The 16768-nt window shown below is 39.7% G+C and overlaps 1 protein-coding gene across 2 annotated transcripts in view; it reads left to right on the forward strand.

Annotated features, from left to right (window-relative positions):
* The first annotated feature begins 2077 nt into the window (after nt 1–2077).
* Nucleotides 2078–16768, forward strand: part of PIGK (phosphatidylinositol glycan anchor biosynthesis class K) — a 73530-nt gene continuing 58839 nt past the window's right edge. The window contains exons 1-8 of one of the 2 annotated variants that reach the window (XM_052800519.1): nt 2078–2363; nt 4082–4135; nt 6392–6483; nt 10125–10260; nt 12512–12623; nt 12968–13064; nt 13404–13521; nt 14280–14390. In XM_052800519.1, coding sequence (XP_052656479.1) covers nt 2202–2363; nt 4082–4135; nt 6392–6483; nt 10125–10260; nt 12512–12623; nt 12968–13064; nt 13404–13521; nt 14280–14390 — 882 coding nt within the window. In that variant the 5' untranslated portion in view covers nt 2078–2201. The remainder of the gene's footprint in view (nt 2364–4081; nt 4136–6391; nt 6484–10124; nt 10261–12511; nt 12624–12967; nt 13065–13403; nt 13522–14279; nt 14391–16768) is intronic. The other variant, XM_052800518.1, reaches the window with a different exon arrangement.

Here is a 16768-nt window from a genome sequence, read left to right on the forward strand (position 1 = left end):
TTGATCCAAGCATTGCTCACGCTGCAGCAGACAGCATGTGACACAAGACTGAAGAGTTTGCAGCTATGCTTTTACATCAAGAGCCAGCTAAACCTTCCTGTAGATTGCAGAACCATCTACATATAACCCATGAGAAATAGCAGCAATATTGACTGGACAAGTGTGCTTAAACTATTCTGACTATTGGTGAAGCCTAGTATTTTAAATGTCTCATCCCCTACAAGTGATCTTTCATGTAAGGAAAATTTGCTACAGTTCTTAATTGCTCAGCACAAGTAGCAGATGTCTGCTTCTACAGTCCATAGGTCATAATCCATGTTTACATCATTCCAATGCTACATAACAGAAATTTGGGGATTTTTATTCTATTTCCTTTTTTCTTATGTAGCAAATCATACACAGTGACCTTAAAAGAATGTTATTAAAACTACAAAGTCAAGTATTCTGGAGAATGACAAAATCAAGGTCACCTGTGATACAAATCTCAGAAGATTCAGGAGTTTTTAAGTGAATAGGATGTTTTTAATTTTTTTTCACAGAAAAGATGTTCATTATTTCTCATGTTAGGAATGTTTCTTGGTAAGCTGAAGTTACCTTTCGGTAATATTTGACCTAACTTTTCATTTGGTAGGAACATCAGCATGAGGTACATCATTATGCCTGGTTCAAAGACGCATCATCAGGATACAGCTGATGACATTTCTATGGGAAAGCTGTTGACCAAAACACATGATACCGAAGGATGAATATTTGTAATAAATGCAAAGAGCAAAGAACTAAGCTTAACAGAAAAAAGTTCAAAGGTTGAGACCTTCTGTCACATGTTATCTGACGAACTCCACATGGGAACTGAAAGGTAATGAGGAGCTGTCCAAGTCAAAGTGCATGAAATCAACTCACCAGTTTATAAAACTGCATGAGTACATGCTCTGAAAGCTGCCTATCCTTTAGAATTACTGACACATCTTGAACGCATCAGAGACCTAAGTGGAAGCATTTGAAATGGCAAGGAAAAAGCTTAAGCTTGGCCCTAGTCTTAAATTCATTTAGTGTTCTGGAGCAAGAAGAAAACCAGCGCAGCTTACAAGCAGGCACCAAGGGACACACACACCCATAGCACTTCTCAGCAGGTTCATAAAAGGCTCACACAGGAGACGTATTCAGGCACAATAGGAGCTGGTGACTATAGTCTTCAAAAGGGAGTAAGTTCATTAGCTTTAGGCATAAAAAGAAAAGGCAACCTAATTACAGGTGATTATTTTTATTGAGGAAACCAGTTATGCTTGCAAACAGCAAACCAACATCAATACATGGAAATATGCTCCTGTCTGAGACAGTCATCACTGATGACAAGTACACAGAGCAGGAAATAGCTTCCATGGTTCAGGGCAGATTCTGAATCTTCACTAATCGAAGCCATCAGGCAGCTGGACAAAGGTGGTGACAGGATGAGTTAGTGGAAATAAAAGAATCATACCAAGCAGTTCAATAGATTGAAATAAAAATCTGACGATTCATCGACTGAGGGATGTATGTGCCACAAGTGAGGCTATAGCAAGGCATCTTGACAACAGATCTACTTTCAGATCGCCCTCTCCTCCCCACCAAGGGTGGTCCCTCTCCCCAGCTCTCCCCTTTGCTCTCCATGACAGCTCTGTCCTGCAGCCACCAAGGCCTGAGGCCACCCTCAGCCCACAGCTCGGCATGGCCCCCACCCTGCCCTCCTGGTAAATTCAACAAAGCCCAGGGATTCAAGTGTGTTTTTGGCAGGCGGCTGAGAGAAACGGCTGATGTTACACCCCCAAGAGCCTCCCAAGCTGAAAGCGAGATGCGAGGCCAGTGTTTTCTCCTGCCAGCCGGGTCTGTCTGAGGGATGGACGAGGTCAGGGTAGGGCTGCCTTACACCTCTCGAAGAGCCACGACAAACACTTATGCTCAAGGCCATGGTTAGATCTGCTACCATTGCTGCCTCAGCTCTGTAAAAATCGAATTTAAAGCAAGTTCTCCAGCGTCTGGCAAGGCCGAGGGAACTCCGATACGTGACTAGGCACCTGGCGTGGCTCAGAGCAGGGGCACTACCCCTCCAAGCGCCGAGAGGCCCCTACGAGCCACCGCGCCGGCAGCGAACGAAAGGCGACGGGCACGACGGAACACCGGCAGGCGACGGCCCCGCTCCCCGCCCTGAGGCGGCGGCGCGGAGCATGCGCAGAGGCCAATTCCCCCCTTCCGGCAGTGCGGCGGCCGGAGCCTTGCGGAGGAGGCGGGGTAAGATGGCGGACGCGGTGCCCGCCGCCCGCTGGGTCCGCGCCGCCGCAGCCCTGCTCCTAGGGTGCTGCGGCGCAGCGCTCGCCAGCGGCATCCAGGTACGGAGAGTGGCGGGAACGGCCGGCGGGGAGAGAGGGCGGGCGGCGCTGGGCAGCGCCAGCGTTCCCCCCCATCTCCTCCCCTCCGCCCGCGCCCGCCGCCCCTGGGCTGTCCGCCCCGCCGCCGCTCTGGGGGTCGCGCCGCTGGAGCTGCCCCGTGGCGCTCTGGGAGGGGTTGTGTTGGCTTCGGCGGGCGCAGTCCGTGAGCGGCTCTCCCGAGCGGAGGAGCGGACGGTGCGCCGCGCCGCGCCGTCTTCCCCGGGCGGGCGGACCCTTGCCCGGCCCCGCCTCGCTCCGCTCGGCCCCATGGGCGTAACGCGTGGGGCGGCTGGCGGCTGCCCGCCCGGCCTCGGGCGTTTGGCGTTCTGTGAGGTGTAATGCAGTACGTCCCAGAGACGGCGGGGCTCGTCAGGTGCATATAACTTGTTTAAACTGTTTTAAGTTAAAAAAACCAAAAGCCAAACAAACCTGTCTTTTAATACATTTGTAGATTTCTGAACCTTGGTTGCTCTTTGGCTACGCAATGTAACTTTCAGGAGTCGGCGTTTTATGTTTCTTTTCCAGACGTTTGCTGGCCAAGTTATGTGTGAGGAGAGTTTCTTCGGTTAAAAACCGGGGTGGGGTGCTGGGCGGTTTCGCGGGCGGTCGAGCTGCCCGGGCTCACCTGGGCCTGATTGCCATCTGCCCTTCTCACAGGTGTGAGGCATTTACACACGGAAGGAGCGAGTATTTTTTTTCAAGTGGGACTAATTTAATATCTCAGTAATTACGGTTTTTGCACAGTGCCCACACTACATCTGGAGTCTTGTTTGCATTTGAATTCTGCTTTATTAACAAATTGTTATACTTGAAATTAGTTACAAATAGGACAAAAAGTAGCCAATAGAAATACTTTAGAGTCTTTGGATTTCTAATTAAACTGCAAATTGTTTGCTACTTGAAGTACAGTATGCTATACATATATTTTAACAAACGCTTTTTATGTTACTGTGTGTTTTGTGTGAGACCACAGGCATCAGCCCAGTACCCCTCAGAGAGTTAACAGAGTCTGATTAAGAATCAGTGAGCGTGGATTCTTGTTGTGTGACAGACTCATTCCCTTACCTCTGGGAAGTCTTATCCCCTTTCTGTGTCCTGATTTATGCTATCTTTTAAAGAAGAAGGGCCCTCTCCTCTGCAAAGCACAGTGGGAACTATGGATAACACAGATTATAGAGAAGGTTGTTGTTGTCGTCATAGCTCCTGATTTTGGAAGATAAATGTAACCACCTTGGATTTAAAATGGGTTAAAATTGAGGATTCACTTAACCTGCTTTTGAAAAGAAGAGAGGAGCAATGAAAACGGAAATTAATCCAAGCCCTTTTTCTCTTTAAGGAAGAAACTGTAGGTCAATAAATCATTTTATTTTGTTCTTGGAGTGTCCTTTGGAATAGAGATATGTGAGCTTTTTGTTTTAACTAAGCTGCAAGTGACTAATAGTTCTTTCTCCTTTGTTATTTAGCAAGTTTCAGGGAAAGATTTGGAGCAATTAACTTGCATGAAATGTGCAAGACAGAATAAGAAAAACTACCTCTCTTGAAGATTTTGTAAGGTTTATTCAGTGTTAAGGTGTGGTGAACAGATGCATTAAACACTTGTTTTGTGGAAACAACAAAACTACAAGTGGTCATCTCTTTCTTATTGCTGAAAAACATCTAATATCTTCTCCATCTTTCAGGATCAAGCAGAACAGTTCTTTAGAAGTGGACATACAAATAACTGGGCAGTTTTGGTAAGTGTCGTCCAGGTTGTTTTCTTCCAATAAAGTTGACAGTTTTTCATCAGGAGCTGTAATTGCAACAGTCACTCAAGAATTCTGTTCATTTGAAGGAAATGGAAAGATAAAGACTTGGAAATGAATAAATTTGAAATTGTGCCTGCAAATTTGTTACATGATAACAAAATCGTCTTTTCAGTATGACTGCATTTCAAGCACTTAAAAGTGTCTAGCTACGTGGCAGGATTCATAAAACAAAAGTTCTGACAGCATTAAAACAGTTAAATCACCATACTGCATATTGAACAAAAGTGTAATTCTGGTATCAGAGAAGTATATCTCTTTGACCAGTAAGGTACAATTTATTTCTGATTTTTGTTCTTACTCAATCTGTTAACTTGTGATAACAGGCTTAGAACAAAATAAATTCAGGCAACATAATGTTTAGATCAACTGTTCTTATTCTAATTTTTTTTTTCTTTCCCGTGAATCTTTTATTAGCTTTGAATCATGCTGCACAATTGGTTCTTAATCACAATTCAGGTCTTAATGACTAATTTGTTTCAGAACACTGTTGTAATTACTCAGTAGCAGCTGTTTGTTTTCCAGATACTAAAATTGAGCAATATAAAAGGAAATTTAACAGTAATTAAAATTAAAAGGAATAATTTTTATATTCTACAATGTACAAACTTGAAACTATTAAAACATCAAGTACTACTTTAATACTATTAACAAATAGGTGCTTTTATTAGTACCCATAAAAACACACAAAGAAGGTGCAAAATTAGGTCCAAGGAGCTATACTTTCTGTCCTCATCAGATTCTCTGCTGGTTATATTTTTTCAGTCGTTCGTGATTAAGCTTTACAACAATTGCTACTAATTTTTTGAGCAGTAAAATAGGGAGGGATTTACTGCTGTCAGGCACTTCAGGCCTGGGATCGTACTGCAGTCCCACCTCGTCAGTACTTTGAATTAATATGCTGCGGTGTGAATAGCTATATTTAAAACATAGACACATTTTCCACTGTGTTGTAAGGGAGGTAGTGGGGGAAAGGGGCAGATGATAATACCTTGAAATGTCACAGCTAGATTGGCCGCAGTTAGTTTTCTGAGATTTAAGTCTCGCTGAAAAGCAAATGATCTCATGGACTGATTCCCATGGGCATTTTTGAAATTCCTAACTGACAGGATGATCGAGACACAAGGGGGTCTTTTCAGGCTGAATTTTTGTTATTATTTAAGCTACTACTCATTTCTTTTTATGAAAAGTCTAGAGAAAAAGATGCTACATAATGTAACTTAAAGATGTTTGTATTTAAATTAGAGCTGTACATGTAAAGCTGAAAAATTAAAAAACTGTCTTAAATGCTTGTTCCTGCTTCTCTATTTTTGTGGTTTTAAAGTAATGTCTTCTAAAATGCTTCTTCCTTTGTCTGTATGAAAGACTTGTAAAAGCCAAGGAAATTTGTCTCCAAAGGAGAATTACTGTCCTTGGTGTGGAACAAACAAAAAATAGTGAACTGAAGTTAAACACAAGGACAACAATAAGGCTAGTAAGAAACTACAGCAGATTGCCTCTGAAGGTTTTTGAAATCTCATTGGTTTGAGGTTTTTGAGGACAGATTAAATAATATCTGACCTAGGGAATAGTTTAAGTACAGGAATGGATGATCCCCAACCCTTCGCCTGTTAGAACAGTAGAGCCTGAACTCCTTTGAGATTTTTGAGAATCTGTGTTCAGATTTTGGTTAGAGCTCACTTAACTCTTACTTTATTATATTTGACTCCTTAAATGCAAACATCCTCAGTGTATTTTCCCCTGTGTCACTTCTGCATGAATTCACGTATGCCTTTGTGCAAGAATGCTCCCAGAATGGGTTTGGTGTTTAGATAAGAACTCTTCCTTTGATTTTTCTTCCATTTGATAGGAAGAAAGCAAATGAAAAAAGTTAGCTTATCCACTTACTATTGCTGAATTATTCCCTAAAGTGCCACTTTCTATACTTAGTTGGGTTTCCTGACAATTTTTTCATGAGTCAGTATGTTAAGATTTTTTTTTTTTTTTAACATTTTCAGCATTTGTTGCTTTGGTACAACGAAGACTTACATAGCTTATATCATGAGTTTCTTGGTGTTGCTATGTTCTTTCTGATTTGTTATTATTTTGTTGATATTCCTGTAATCACAGTCTTCTGATGCAATGTGCCAGGTCAATTTTTATCTTTTACACTATTTAATTTGCTTTTTTTTTTTTTCTCCCCCCAAGGTGTGTACATCTCGATTCTGGTTTAATTATCGTCATGTGGCAAATACTCTTTCAGTATATAGAAGCGTCAAGAGGCTGGGCATCCCTGATAGGTGAGGGAATCTTGGTGAATACAGTTCCGTGCAAATGTGCTATGAAAGTTCTCTTGTTGTCTGAAGCAGTATAAAAAGACATTTCTGTTCCCAGTTTAACTGGATAAAAGTAAAAATGAAGGATGTGATCACATCAGTGTATTGAAAAGTGTGGCAATATTGTTCAGAAGGAAAAGCAGCAAGTTATATAATAAAACTTTCAGCTGGAATAGGCTAATTAGATTAAAAACATGAGGAGCTATCTGGCCACTAAAATGTACCACTTAGTAAATTGGTGAAAGCATAATGTGAAAATTGATAAATGGGTTCAGCAATGACAATACTACTCTGAGAGACAGCTTTTGCTGTAATTTCCTTTTCAGTGTGGAGATGTTAGTAACCCTAACTGTACTAAAATGCGAGACTTCCAAGTCTGCAACTAGTTTAGAGTCTCTAAACTAAAGGCCCTGAACAAAGCAGCTCCTACCTATTGAAAGTAGCCTTGAAAAATCCATTTTGCATGATGTTTTTAGAGAAACCAGAAGCTTTGTCCATGCAAATTATCCTTCTCTAGTGATAGCACGATGGTTAAAATAGTATCCCTTCTTTGACAACAGGATTGGGAAGGTGAACAAACTGTTCTGAAGTGTCTTTTAGTTGTGTTCCTAGTGGAAGTTCTAGAGGTATTAGCACAGTTCCATCCAGCTGTTTTGGAATGCAATTTACTTGTACCAGAACTGTGGAAGTGAATTTTAGGCACCAGCATCCACTGAATAATGGGCTATATGTATCCATAGGCTCCTATGGAAATCCTGGTGGTCCTGGCTTTTAATGTTAGTTTAGAGGACTGGGAGTTTCTGCAGCATGTCTGCCTAAAGAAGTATGGCCTGCTTCATCACTGCAAAATGCATATTCTGCTGGATTAAAGTTGTATGGCATTTTTTTGTCCAAGTCCAAAACTGTAGTATCTGGAGTCCCACTTAGCTTCCACTCAGCTGTGACTCAATGGCAGTATCATGCTGTTTCCTGTATTTATTTTTAAAAAGAAAAGAATGACTTCTCAGTTTTTGAAAGAGGGGATGTTGAAACCTAATTTTTGGAAGCATTTGGGGGCTGAAATCTAGGGGAACGTACTGCCTAAGCACTGTGGGCTGAAAGCCACAGAAATGTGGCAGTTTTTGGCACATCTCATTCAGAAGCATGTCTTCTCTCCTGTATAGCCTTTGAAGCATAGGTGCCCTAGGCACTACCTTAGAAATTCTTTCACTAGTTCTGCCCTTACCTGAGAACTTTCTTCTCTGCATCCATCCGTCTTCACCATTAAGGTCAAAATAGGTGGCAGTTTTAGAAATACTGCAAAAACTATAGCATGGCTGGAGATTTCTGTTGTTCTGATTATAGCCTAATCCATTTCTTGCCCATACCCAAGGGTCTGGAAATTAATCTCAAAAAGCCAGCAATGCTTTAGACTAAGTTCAAAAGTAAGACATCGGAGGAGACCTGAAGAGACAGAGCATGCCTATGTTTTTCAAATTTGCAGCAATTTTTACATGGATTTGAGTGCGTTTCTCCCTTAGACAAACTTCTTCCTCTGTTTTTCTTTCTTTGCTGCAAAACTTCATTCAAAATATTGATAAGACTGAACCCCCTCCCGCCCCAAATCACATCTTAAAAAGAAACATTTACCTTGATTCTTGGGGTTGGTTTTTTTGGAGGGGTTTGTGCATAGCCTCATTTTGAATGGAACTGTGTCAATTTAGTGATTTAAATAGATTTGTCCTCCAACAGCAGAACTCACTAGGAAAATGATTTGTGGTTTTATAACTGTAAGTTGCTCTGGTTTGTTGACATGTGGGCACAATGCTCCAATTCGTAAAAGAAAAGTTTTGCTAAAATGAAACAAAGCCAAAATGAATCCAGAAATTCTTTTTGATTCCTGGAATCATTATGCAGTCTAAGTTTTACATCGCGAAAATAGCATTAATAAAACGTATGGTTAGATTACTTTGGTTTAACAGTTAAGCTGCAAGTTAACACCTAGATTGTTTTGCTGCGTGTATGAACCACTTGTACACAGCAGTTCTGTTTAACCGAAGGATATTTCATATGCTTTTAAGAATGCCATACAGTATACAAACTTTGCATATTTGTGCTACTACTATGCAGAACCTTTTAATGAGTGTGCGTGATTATTAATTCTTTTTTTTAATAGATGCATTCCTAGCAAAAATACAGTGCTAAACTGTAGGCCTAGTGATGGCTTAGTGTGGTATATTCTAAGTATAATACAAAAAGTCGATGTACACCTGACTATCTCAGTAAATCCACAAAGCACATGTTCAACACTTGCTTCCAACTGATTCCCTTTTAATGATACTCTTTTATAAACATAGTTTTGTACTGCTGTGCATGTGTGGAGAAAAAAACCCCTTGATTTCTCTTCTGTAGTTGTCCTCCCCTGCTTCTGTCATTACAGCTTCATATTTATGGCAGCATTTTATTCCCATTGAAATAACTAACTCTGATTATTTTTGAGGATTTATGCTCATGTTATTTTGGACAGCATTTCTCTCTCTTAACCCCCCCCCCCCCGCCTTGTGCAATGTGGAGCATATCAGCACTTAATAAAGAATAACTTTACTCTTAAAGTGCTCATGCAGACATGTAGGTGAACTATGACAAGCATGGGAATGGTGTTTAAATAACAGGACATAGTTTAATTTATAACTGTGTGCCTGAGAGTCTGAATTAGTAGCATTCTTTGCAGGATACAGAGCTTTCCTTTTGTAAGCGTTGTTTGGGAGAACACAAAGATCACAGTCCAGGAGAAACTATATCCAAGACAAGGTTATCCGAGGGAAGGACTGACTTCACCTTGTTCCAGACATCTCTGGCACATTCTTCCTAGTGCTAACAGTCTTCAGTGACTACTTGTTATTTCATATTTTGACCCAAGCCTGACCCTGCCAGGTGAAATACAGATCTTTGGCTGCGTGCAAGTTGGAAGAGCTTTATAATGTGCTGTTTTTTTTTTTTTTTTCTTGGTACTGTGAAATGCTGGGTTGGTTTTTTTTTTTCTTGGTACTACGAAGAAGACAAAATGTCTGGTGCCAGTGCACTTGTGTTCTTCAGGAAAATTCCATTAACACAGATAATCACACAGCAGTGTATCAGATGTAGTATAATGGTTAGAGAAATGTTCAGGAGCTCCTCAAATTTAATTAAAAATTGTCATAATGTTTTCATGTGATCTGTCTGAGAAGGTGCAAACAGGCTGGGATTTCTTCTGTGGAGCTGCATGAAATGATTTAGTGCCCCATAAAAATCTTCAGATTCTTTTATAAAGAGTTCTGCCAGCCTAGGTCTAGGCAAGTCTGTACCATAAAGTTGCTAATGTCAACTACTCTTGTGCTCATCTTTGGCCTAACTTAATCCTGTAGATGAATAACAGCTAGCTGCATTTCCATGTGTGGTATCTTTATAATAGTGACGATGTTCATAAGTAAATAGGGTATAACTAAGAAAAGTTTCACTTACAATTCCAGGAATCTTCTTAATGTTATAAGCTGTTGTTGTAATCGTGGGGCAGTGTTGTTATAATTTCTGTTTGACTGTTATGTGAAAGTAGAATGCCTGAAATGTTTTTGTCTTATTTTCCATAGTCACATTGTCCTGATGCTGGCAGATGATATGGCGTGTAATCCCAGAAATCCCAAACCAGCTACTGTGTTTAGTCATAAAAACATGGAGCTAAATGTCTATGGAGATGATGTGGAAGTGGATTACAGAAGCTATGAGGTGACTGCACTTTAATTAAGTCACTGGGTCTTTGTTTTTAGTGTTGGTCTTAAGATTTAAACAACATCTGTGAAGTCTGAGGAAGTCTTTCTATTCACATTACTGGTTTTGGGGTGGGCTTTTATTATGAACTCATAGGTTTAAAACACAAATCCCTCCCCACCTTGATACTTGGTTTTGTATTTGAAGTTTATTATACTAGAAACATGTTGTGTATTGGTTATTTTAAAGAATGGAATCTCCACAGTGAAAAGACTATGTGGAACTCCTTTTATGTATTAGGAATACACACATATTACTGAAATTTCTCTTCTTTGGAAATGGCTGTTCAGTGTCTCATCTTGCAAACACTTAACACCACTGTGAAACTTTTGGCATGCAAGTGAAATGTTTTTTAGGGAGACCTACTTAAATTTCTAATTTTAAGCATATGCTTCTATCAAAATAAAACAAAAGCCATAACCTAATCATTACTGTAAAGTAATTACTATATAGAAATCTGCATTCTATCACCTTTTCATTTTGGGGTAATATTCCTTCAAACAGACAGCGTCTTCACCAGTTGATCTTAAATTGGACATCAATTGCATAGTTTCATAGTGCTATATAATCATTACTGAAGTTTTATAGGAGCATATTTAAGTATATAGTAGACGATTTATTTCTCTGAAGCTTTGTATAAAGTGAAGATACAACACTGAAATAGAGATATGTTCTTTTTATCACGTAACATCTTTAACATATATCATCTTTAACATCTTTGTCGGCGACATGGACAGTGGGATTCAGTGCACCCTCAGCAAGTTGGCTGATGACACCAAGCTGTGTGGTGCAGTTGACACACTGGAGGGAAGGGATGCCATTCAGAGGGACCTTGAGAGGTGGGCCTGTGTGAGCCTCATGAAGTTCAACAAGGCCAAGTGCAAGCTCTTGCACGTGGGTCGGGGCAATCCCAAGCACAAATACAGGCTGGGCAGTGAGTGGATTGAGAGCAGCCTCACGGAGAAGCACTTGGGGGTATTAGTGGATGAAAAACTGAGTATGAACCAGCAATGTGCACTCACAGCCCGGAAAGCCAACCGTATCCTTGGTTGCATCAAAAGAAGCGTGACCAGCAGGTTGAGGGAGGAGATTCCCCCCACTCTGCTCCATTCTGGTAAGACCCCACCTGGAGTACTACGTTCAGTATTGTGGGGGAGTGTAAGAATGACAAGGACCTGCTCAAGCGGGTCCAGAGGAGGGCCACGAACATCATCAGGGGGCTGGAGCACCTCTCCTACGAAGACAGGCTGAGAGAGTTGGTCGTGTTCAGCCTGGAGAAGAGAAGGCTCTGGGGAGACCTTAGAGCAGCCTCCCAGTACCTAAAGGGGGCCTACAGGAAAGATGGGGAGGGACTCTTTAACAGGGAGTATAGTGTCAGGACAAGGAGTAACGGTTTTAAACTGAAAGAGGGTAGATTTAGATTAGATGTAAGGAAGACATTCTTGACTTTGAGGGTGGTGAGGCAGTGGAACAGGCTGCCCAGAGAGGTTGTGGCTGCCCCATCCCTGGAAGTGTTCAAGGCCAGGTTGGATGGGGCTTTGAGCAACCTGGTCTAGTGGAAGGTATCCCTGCCCATAGCAGGGGTGTTGGAACTAGATGATCTTTAAGGTCCCTTCTAACCTAAACCATTCTATGATTTTATGATATTTTTTCCTGAGTATGGATTTGTTGCTAGCATTTGAGCTGTGTACATCTGCATGAAGAGGAAGTGGTGTTTAATAGGATGTTTTGCAATCACCATCCAGATGGGTCTTACCTGATTACTCAAAGACGTACAGAACTGAAATTGATCTTGTTTTTCCTTTCCTGAGTTGCAGAGGAAATTTAAACTTTTATTTTTCCATGTTAACACACATTAATGTTGGAGCGTTTTGTGAGTACATGGGCAGCTTTGGCAGAATAAAGCTATACACTGACAGCTTTTATATCAGTGAAAGTGTGTTTAGAGATTATAATGGTAGTAGACTTACTGGATATAATAAAGCAACAGGCTGATGTTAGTGGAATAAAGTAAAAGGTACTGTACGATTGTGAACCTGCAGTAAAACCTTAAATGGAAAATGTCTGTTTATGCAGTTTATACCATGCAATATTACATCTGCTTAGATACACTACATATTTTAGTGTTCCATTATTGAATTTATGTAACCCAGCCTAGAGTTGTTAATATTTTTCTCTTTAGAAGATTACTTTATCCTTCTATTCATAGGTTACTGTCGAAAATTTCTTGCGTGTATTAACGGGAAGAATCCCACCAAGCACACCGCGATCTAAACGTCTTCTTTCTGATGACAGAAGCAATATTCTAATATATATGACAGGTAATAACAGGTTTCTGTATAGTTTATTGATGTTTGTCATTCAGTTGGATGGGCCTGTTCGAAAGCATGAAATCCCATCAGGAGTCCAAACACATAAAATGATTTTTTTTCTTTTTTTAGCATGTCATACTAATCAAGAAAAAAAACCTGGAAGGCAGTACTTAGCAAGTACAGTGTTCAGTTTAAATGATGTATGTGTACTGTTCTTACTGTACTAATATTTTCTTTTGCTGGAGTCTGTTTGGAGAAAGAATTGTGTTTGCCTTTTTTTAGAAAAATGGTCCACTGGGCTGAATATCTTCCTTTAACTTACATACCTGCCTAACTTCTGATTTTTCTGTCAGGCCATGGTGGAAATGGTTTCCTAAAATTTCAAGATTCTGAAGAAATCACAAATGTAGAACTTGCTGATGCCTTTGAACAAATGTGGCAGAAAAGAAGGTAAGAAAAAAGCGTTATTTAGAGGTTAAATACCATCTTTCACAAACACGTCTGAAGTCTTAGTGGTAGACCTTGCTTACCTTCAGCAGTGATACTATCCTTGTCCATAAAATTGCATGAAAGTTTGCATTCAGAAAGAAGAGTTTTAATTTTTGTTTTCAGCTTCCTGCAGTTACAGCTGCTTAAATGTATTGCTTTAACTAAATTCACATATTACAATCAATCAGTGTGAACTCTTCTGTTCCTTAGGTTCCTAGCAGCTATCCTGGTAACTAAAAAGCAAAGTATGTATATGTTGTTTAAAGAGAGATGGGTAAGGAGGCTGTTTATTTCTTTCAGGTACAATGAATTGTTGTTTATTATTGATACTTGTCAAGGAGCATCCATGTATGAACGATTTTATTCACCTAATATAATGGCCTTGGCTAGCAGCCAAGTAGGAGAAGATTCTTTATCAGTAAGTAGATTTTTGTGATCCTGAAGACAATTTTCAAAGTACCTGAGCTAAAAGCATAGGTCCCATTGACTTTTAACTAAAAATTTCCCTTCTAATTGCTGAGTGTGTAAGGTATTTAGTTACAAAGTGTGGTTTTGAAAAAACTTTTAAGTGTGCTTTTCCTGCTTGTTTTTGTGCACTGTCCCAAAGAACCAGGCTAACAATGGATTTCTGTGCTTGCTGGCCAATTTATGCATTGCCTAGGATAGGAAGAAATTTTATGGGAAGACTGCTGGGAGATTTGTGGGGAATATTCAGTCTAGGACTTCTTACACGTGATGCACAAAAAAAGTACCCACTACCTTTCATGTTTCGTAATTATATCCCAGCTGAGTTGCAGAAGGAGTGATAGGAGAGAGATCCTAGCCAGATCAAAACCAGCAGGTCAGGATTACCTGAACCTGTCTCTCTCAGCCCTGTTTTCCAAGTCCAAAGAAGTTTCGGACAGCCCACAAATCTGTACTGGACCATTAAGAAGAAGGGCTTCCCTGCTTTTTTGCAAACACAGAGATTACCAGGATATATAGTCCAGAAAAATGAAGATAAACTGTATTATTCAGCCTGTCAACAATACGTTTCTTCATGGCTAGTCATTTTCTTTGCCTAAGAACAAAAAAACATGCTTAACTTTTGTAACATGCTATTACATTCTGTTCCCTCTCCTAAATACTGAGTTCTCTCCTGCAAATGCTCAATAACTGCTGTGTGTTGTTTTTAAGCATCAGCCTGATCTTGGGATTGGCGTTCATCTTATGGACAGATACACATTCTATGTGCTAGAGTTCTTGGAAGAAATTCATCCGGCCAGTCAGACAAATATGAATGACTTAGTAAGTAGAATATTCAACATTCATGAATATGCTAATGACGTTAACAGTTTCAAAACTAATTTATTTTGTCTGTAGGGTTCTCCAAATGCTTTTTGTTCTCCTGCTGTTTCTCTGGGAAGCAGCTTTGAGGGGAGGGTCTTTTTGCCATTATTAAATGTAGTTGAGTAACGCTTCAAGGATTGTCCTCTGTGGAAGTGGTTTGCTGGCTACAGAAAACATTAACCAAAATTAGCCAGATTTTTTTTTTAATGATTGAAAAATGAATAAAGTATTCATTTAATATTTGTTTCAATAGAATGAAGTATTTGCACATGAAAAATGATAGTAGGAAGCTTCTAAAATGACCTTAATGAATAGGAGACACTTTGCAGATGGGGAAAGGCAGCCATTGATGTTATTTTGCAAAGGTGATTAAACAGTTAAAATTCTATCCGTGCACTCACAAACACTGCAGAGACTAATTTCTCTGTATATCTGCTTAGATTCCAGAGTAATACATGTCCAAATACATCAGGTTTTGGAGTTAATTATATCTTAGGTAAATATTAATTGTAGCTTTCAGGTATGAGGCAGGAGGAAAAAGAAGAAAAACCAACCAGATAACCTATGACAAATTCTATGAAAATGCCTCTGTAACAGTTAGATGTATACACTGGTGAGACTACATAAAAAGTAACCATATTTTATTTACTCTATTAACCCTTTATACATGTTCCCATACTAGTTTCATTGTAATAATACATTATGCTTTGGTGCCTTGTAGCTGTAAATCCTGACATGCTGTGTCAGTGATCGAAGAGCCACCACTTACAGAACACGTTGTCTTTGATTCATTTCTGTAAAAGGAGCAGCTGCTCAAAAGTTTTATGCCACCCTCTGTCTACAGAGGATGGTGTTAGCCTGGCTGCTAGATGTGTAGTAGAATTCACTCTAAACAGCCCACACTTGACAGATTTTGTGTTGTTAACAGAATTGATTCAGTGACTAAGATTCAAGATTCATTTACTACCATGGGAATGAAATTCTGTCCTGTAATTTAATACCTTCTGATCATGGGATACAGATAACTTGCATATTCTTCTATAACAAGATTTATTTTTAAGTTCTCTATTGATTAAGTATCTTCTTCTAGCCAGTTCATTCAAACAGCACTTTAGAACTCTATTCTGTAAAGCAGAAAATGAATTGATGTTAAAAAGAAGTCATAAAAAATTAACAGTGGTTTCTACTGTATAAGACACCATCTGGGAAATGGTGTAACTGGTCTAGCCAGCTGGATATTAATCCAGTTGTTGTGAAAAGTGTAGGAAACTTGTTAGCTGGCCAAGTAGTTTACCTTTTGAGCTCTTTGGAGAAGATACCTAAACATTCTCCCTTGCGTTTTTGTTTTTACTTATATGCCAAACGCTCAGGAAGAGCTGTGGGAAGTTAGCCCATACTGGTAAATTCCTTACATCGTGTTTAAGTCATCTTATCGTACGTCGATGGGCTTATTGTTCCTCAGGGAAGGGAAGAGAATGGACCCAAATATATCATGATTTGTGATGATCATGTACTGAGTCATAATGTGCACGTATTTCAGCAAACGTGACCTCTTGATTTTGAGTTCATGCTTTTCAGGGCTTCATCTAAGAGTTCCAAAATGACATGTGGTTAGTCCATGGTAAGGATATAAGTCCATTTATTTGCCAACAGTTACAGGAGATACTTTGGCACTGGAATGCACTGTTAGTGTTGTGCTGGTTTAAGAACAAAGACCTACTGCTTATCCAAGCCTGATTTTTTTTAAAAATAATACCATCCAAACTCAGGATAACATATGAAGTGGCTCACTAACTAGCCTTAAAATTATTAGCTAATGTTTAGTTGTTTGATCTTATGATATATCTAATGTCTGCTGTTTTAGAAGTACTGTGTATTTGTTACACTGCTTCTATCCCATCACCTCTTTACTTCTCTCCAGCTACTCTTAAAACAGCTTCTCTTCACATCCACCTAAGATTTGGATATTGCATTCCTGCAAAGAATGAGACATCTTTTTTCATAATCCGCTCCACCTACTCCCCACCTGCTCCATCTGTGTTGCTAAGGGATAGCATAAAGCTGTGCGAATGACTGAGTTTCGGTTTGATCAGAATTCCAAAAAAGTAAAGACTAAATTGAAATGTCACACATTTGAACTTTTAAAATGAGATTCAAATGAATTTCTAAATGAGATATCATTTGTCATAAAATACCTAAAAATGTTGTTAAGAAAAGTCAAGATAACAAAGTTCCCATTTGGGGGAATTGTTTAGCTTTATTTGAATAGTATCATATTTTAAAAAAATTGGAAGAATCTACACATGAACAAATGTATTTCATTTAGCCAGTGTTTG

Source organism: Harpia harpyja, chromosome 11 (genome assembly GCF_026419915.1).
Source record: "Harpia harpyja isolate bHarHar1 chromosome 11, bHarHar1 primary haplotype, whole genome shotgun sequence".
In the NCBI taxonomy this organism is placed as follows: Eukaryota; Metazoa; Chordata; class Aves; order Accipitriformes; family Accipitridae; genus Harpia; species Harpia harpyja.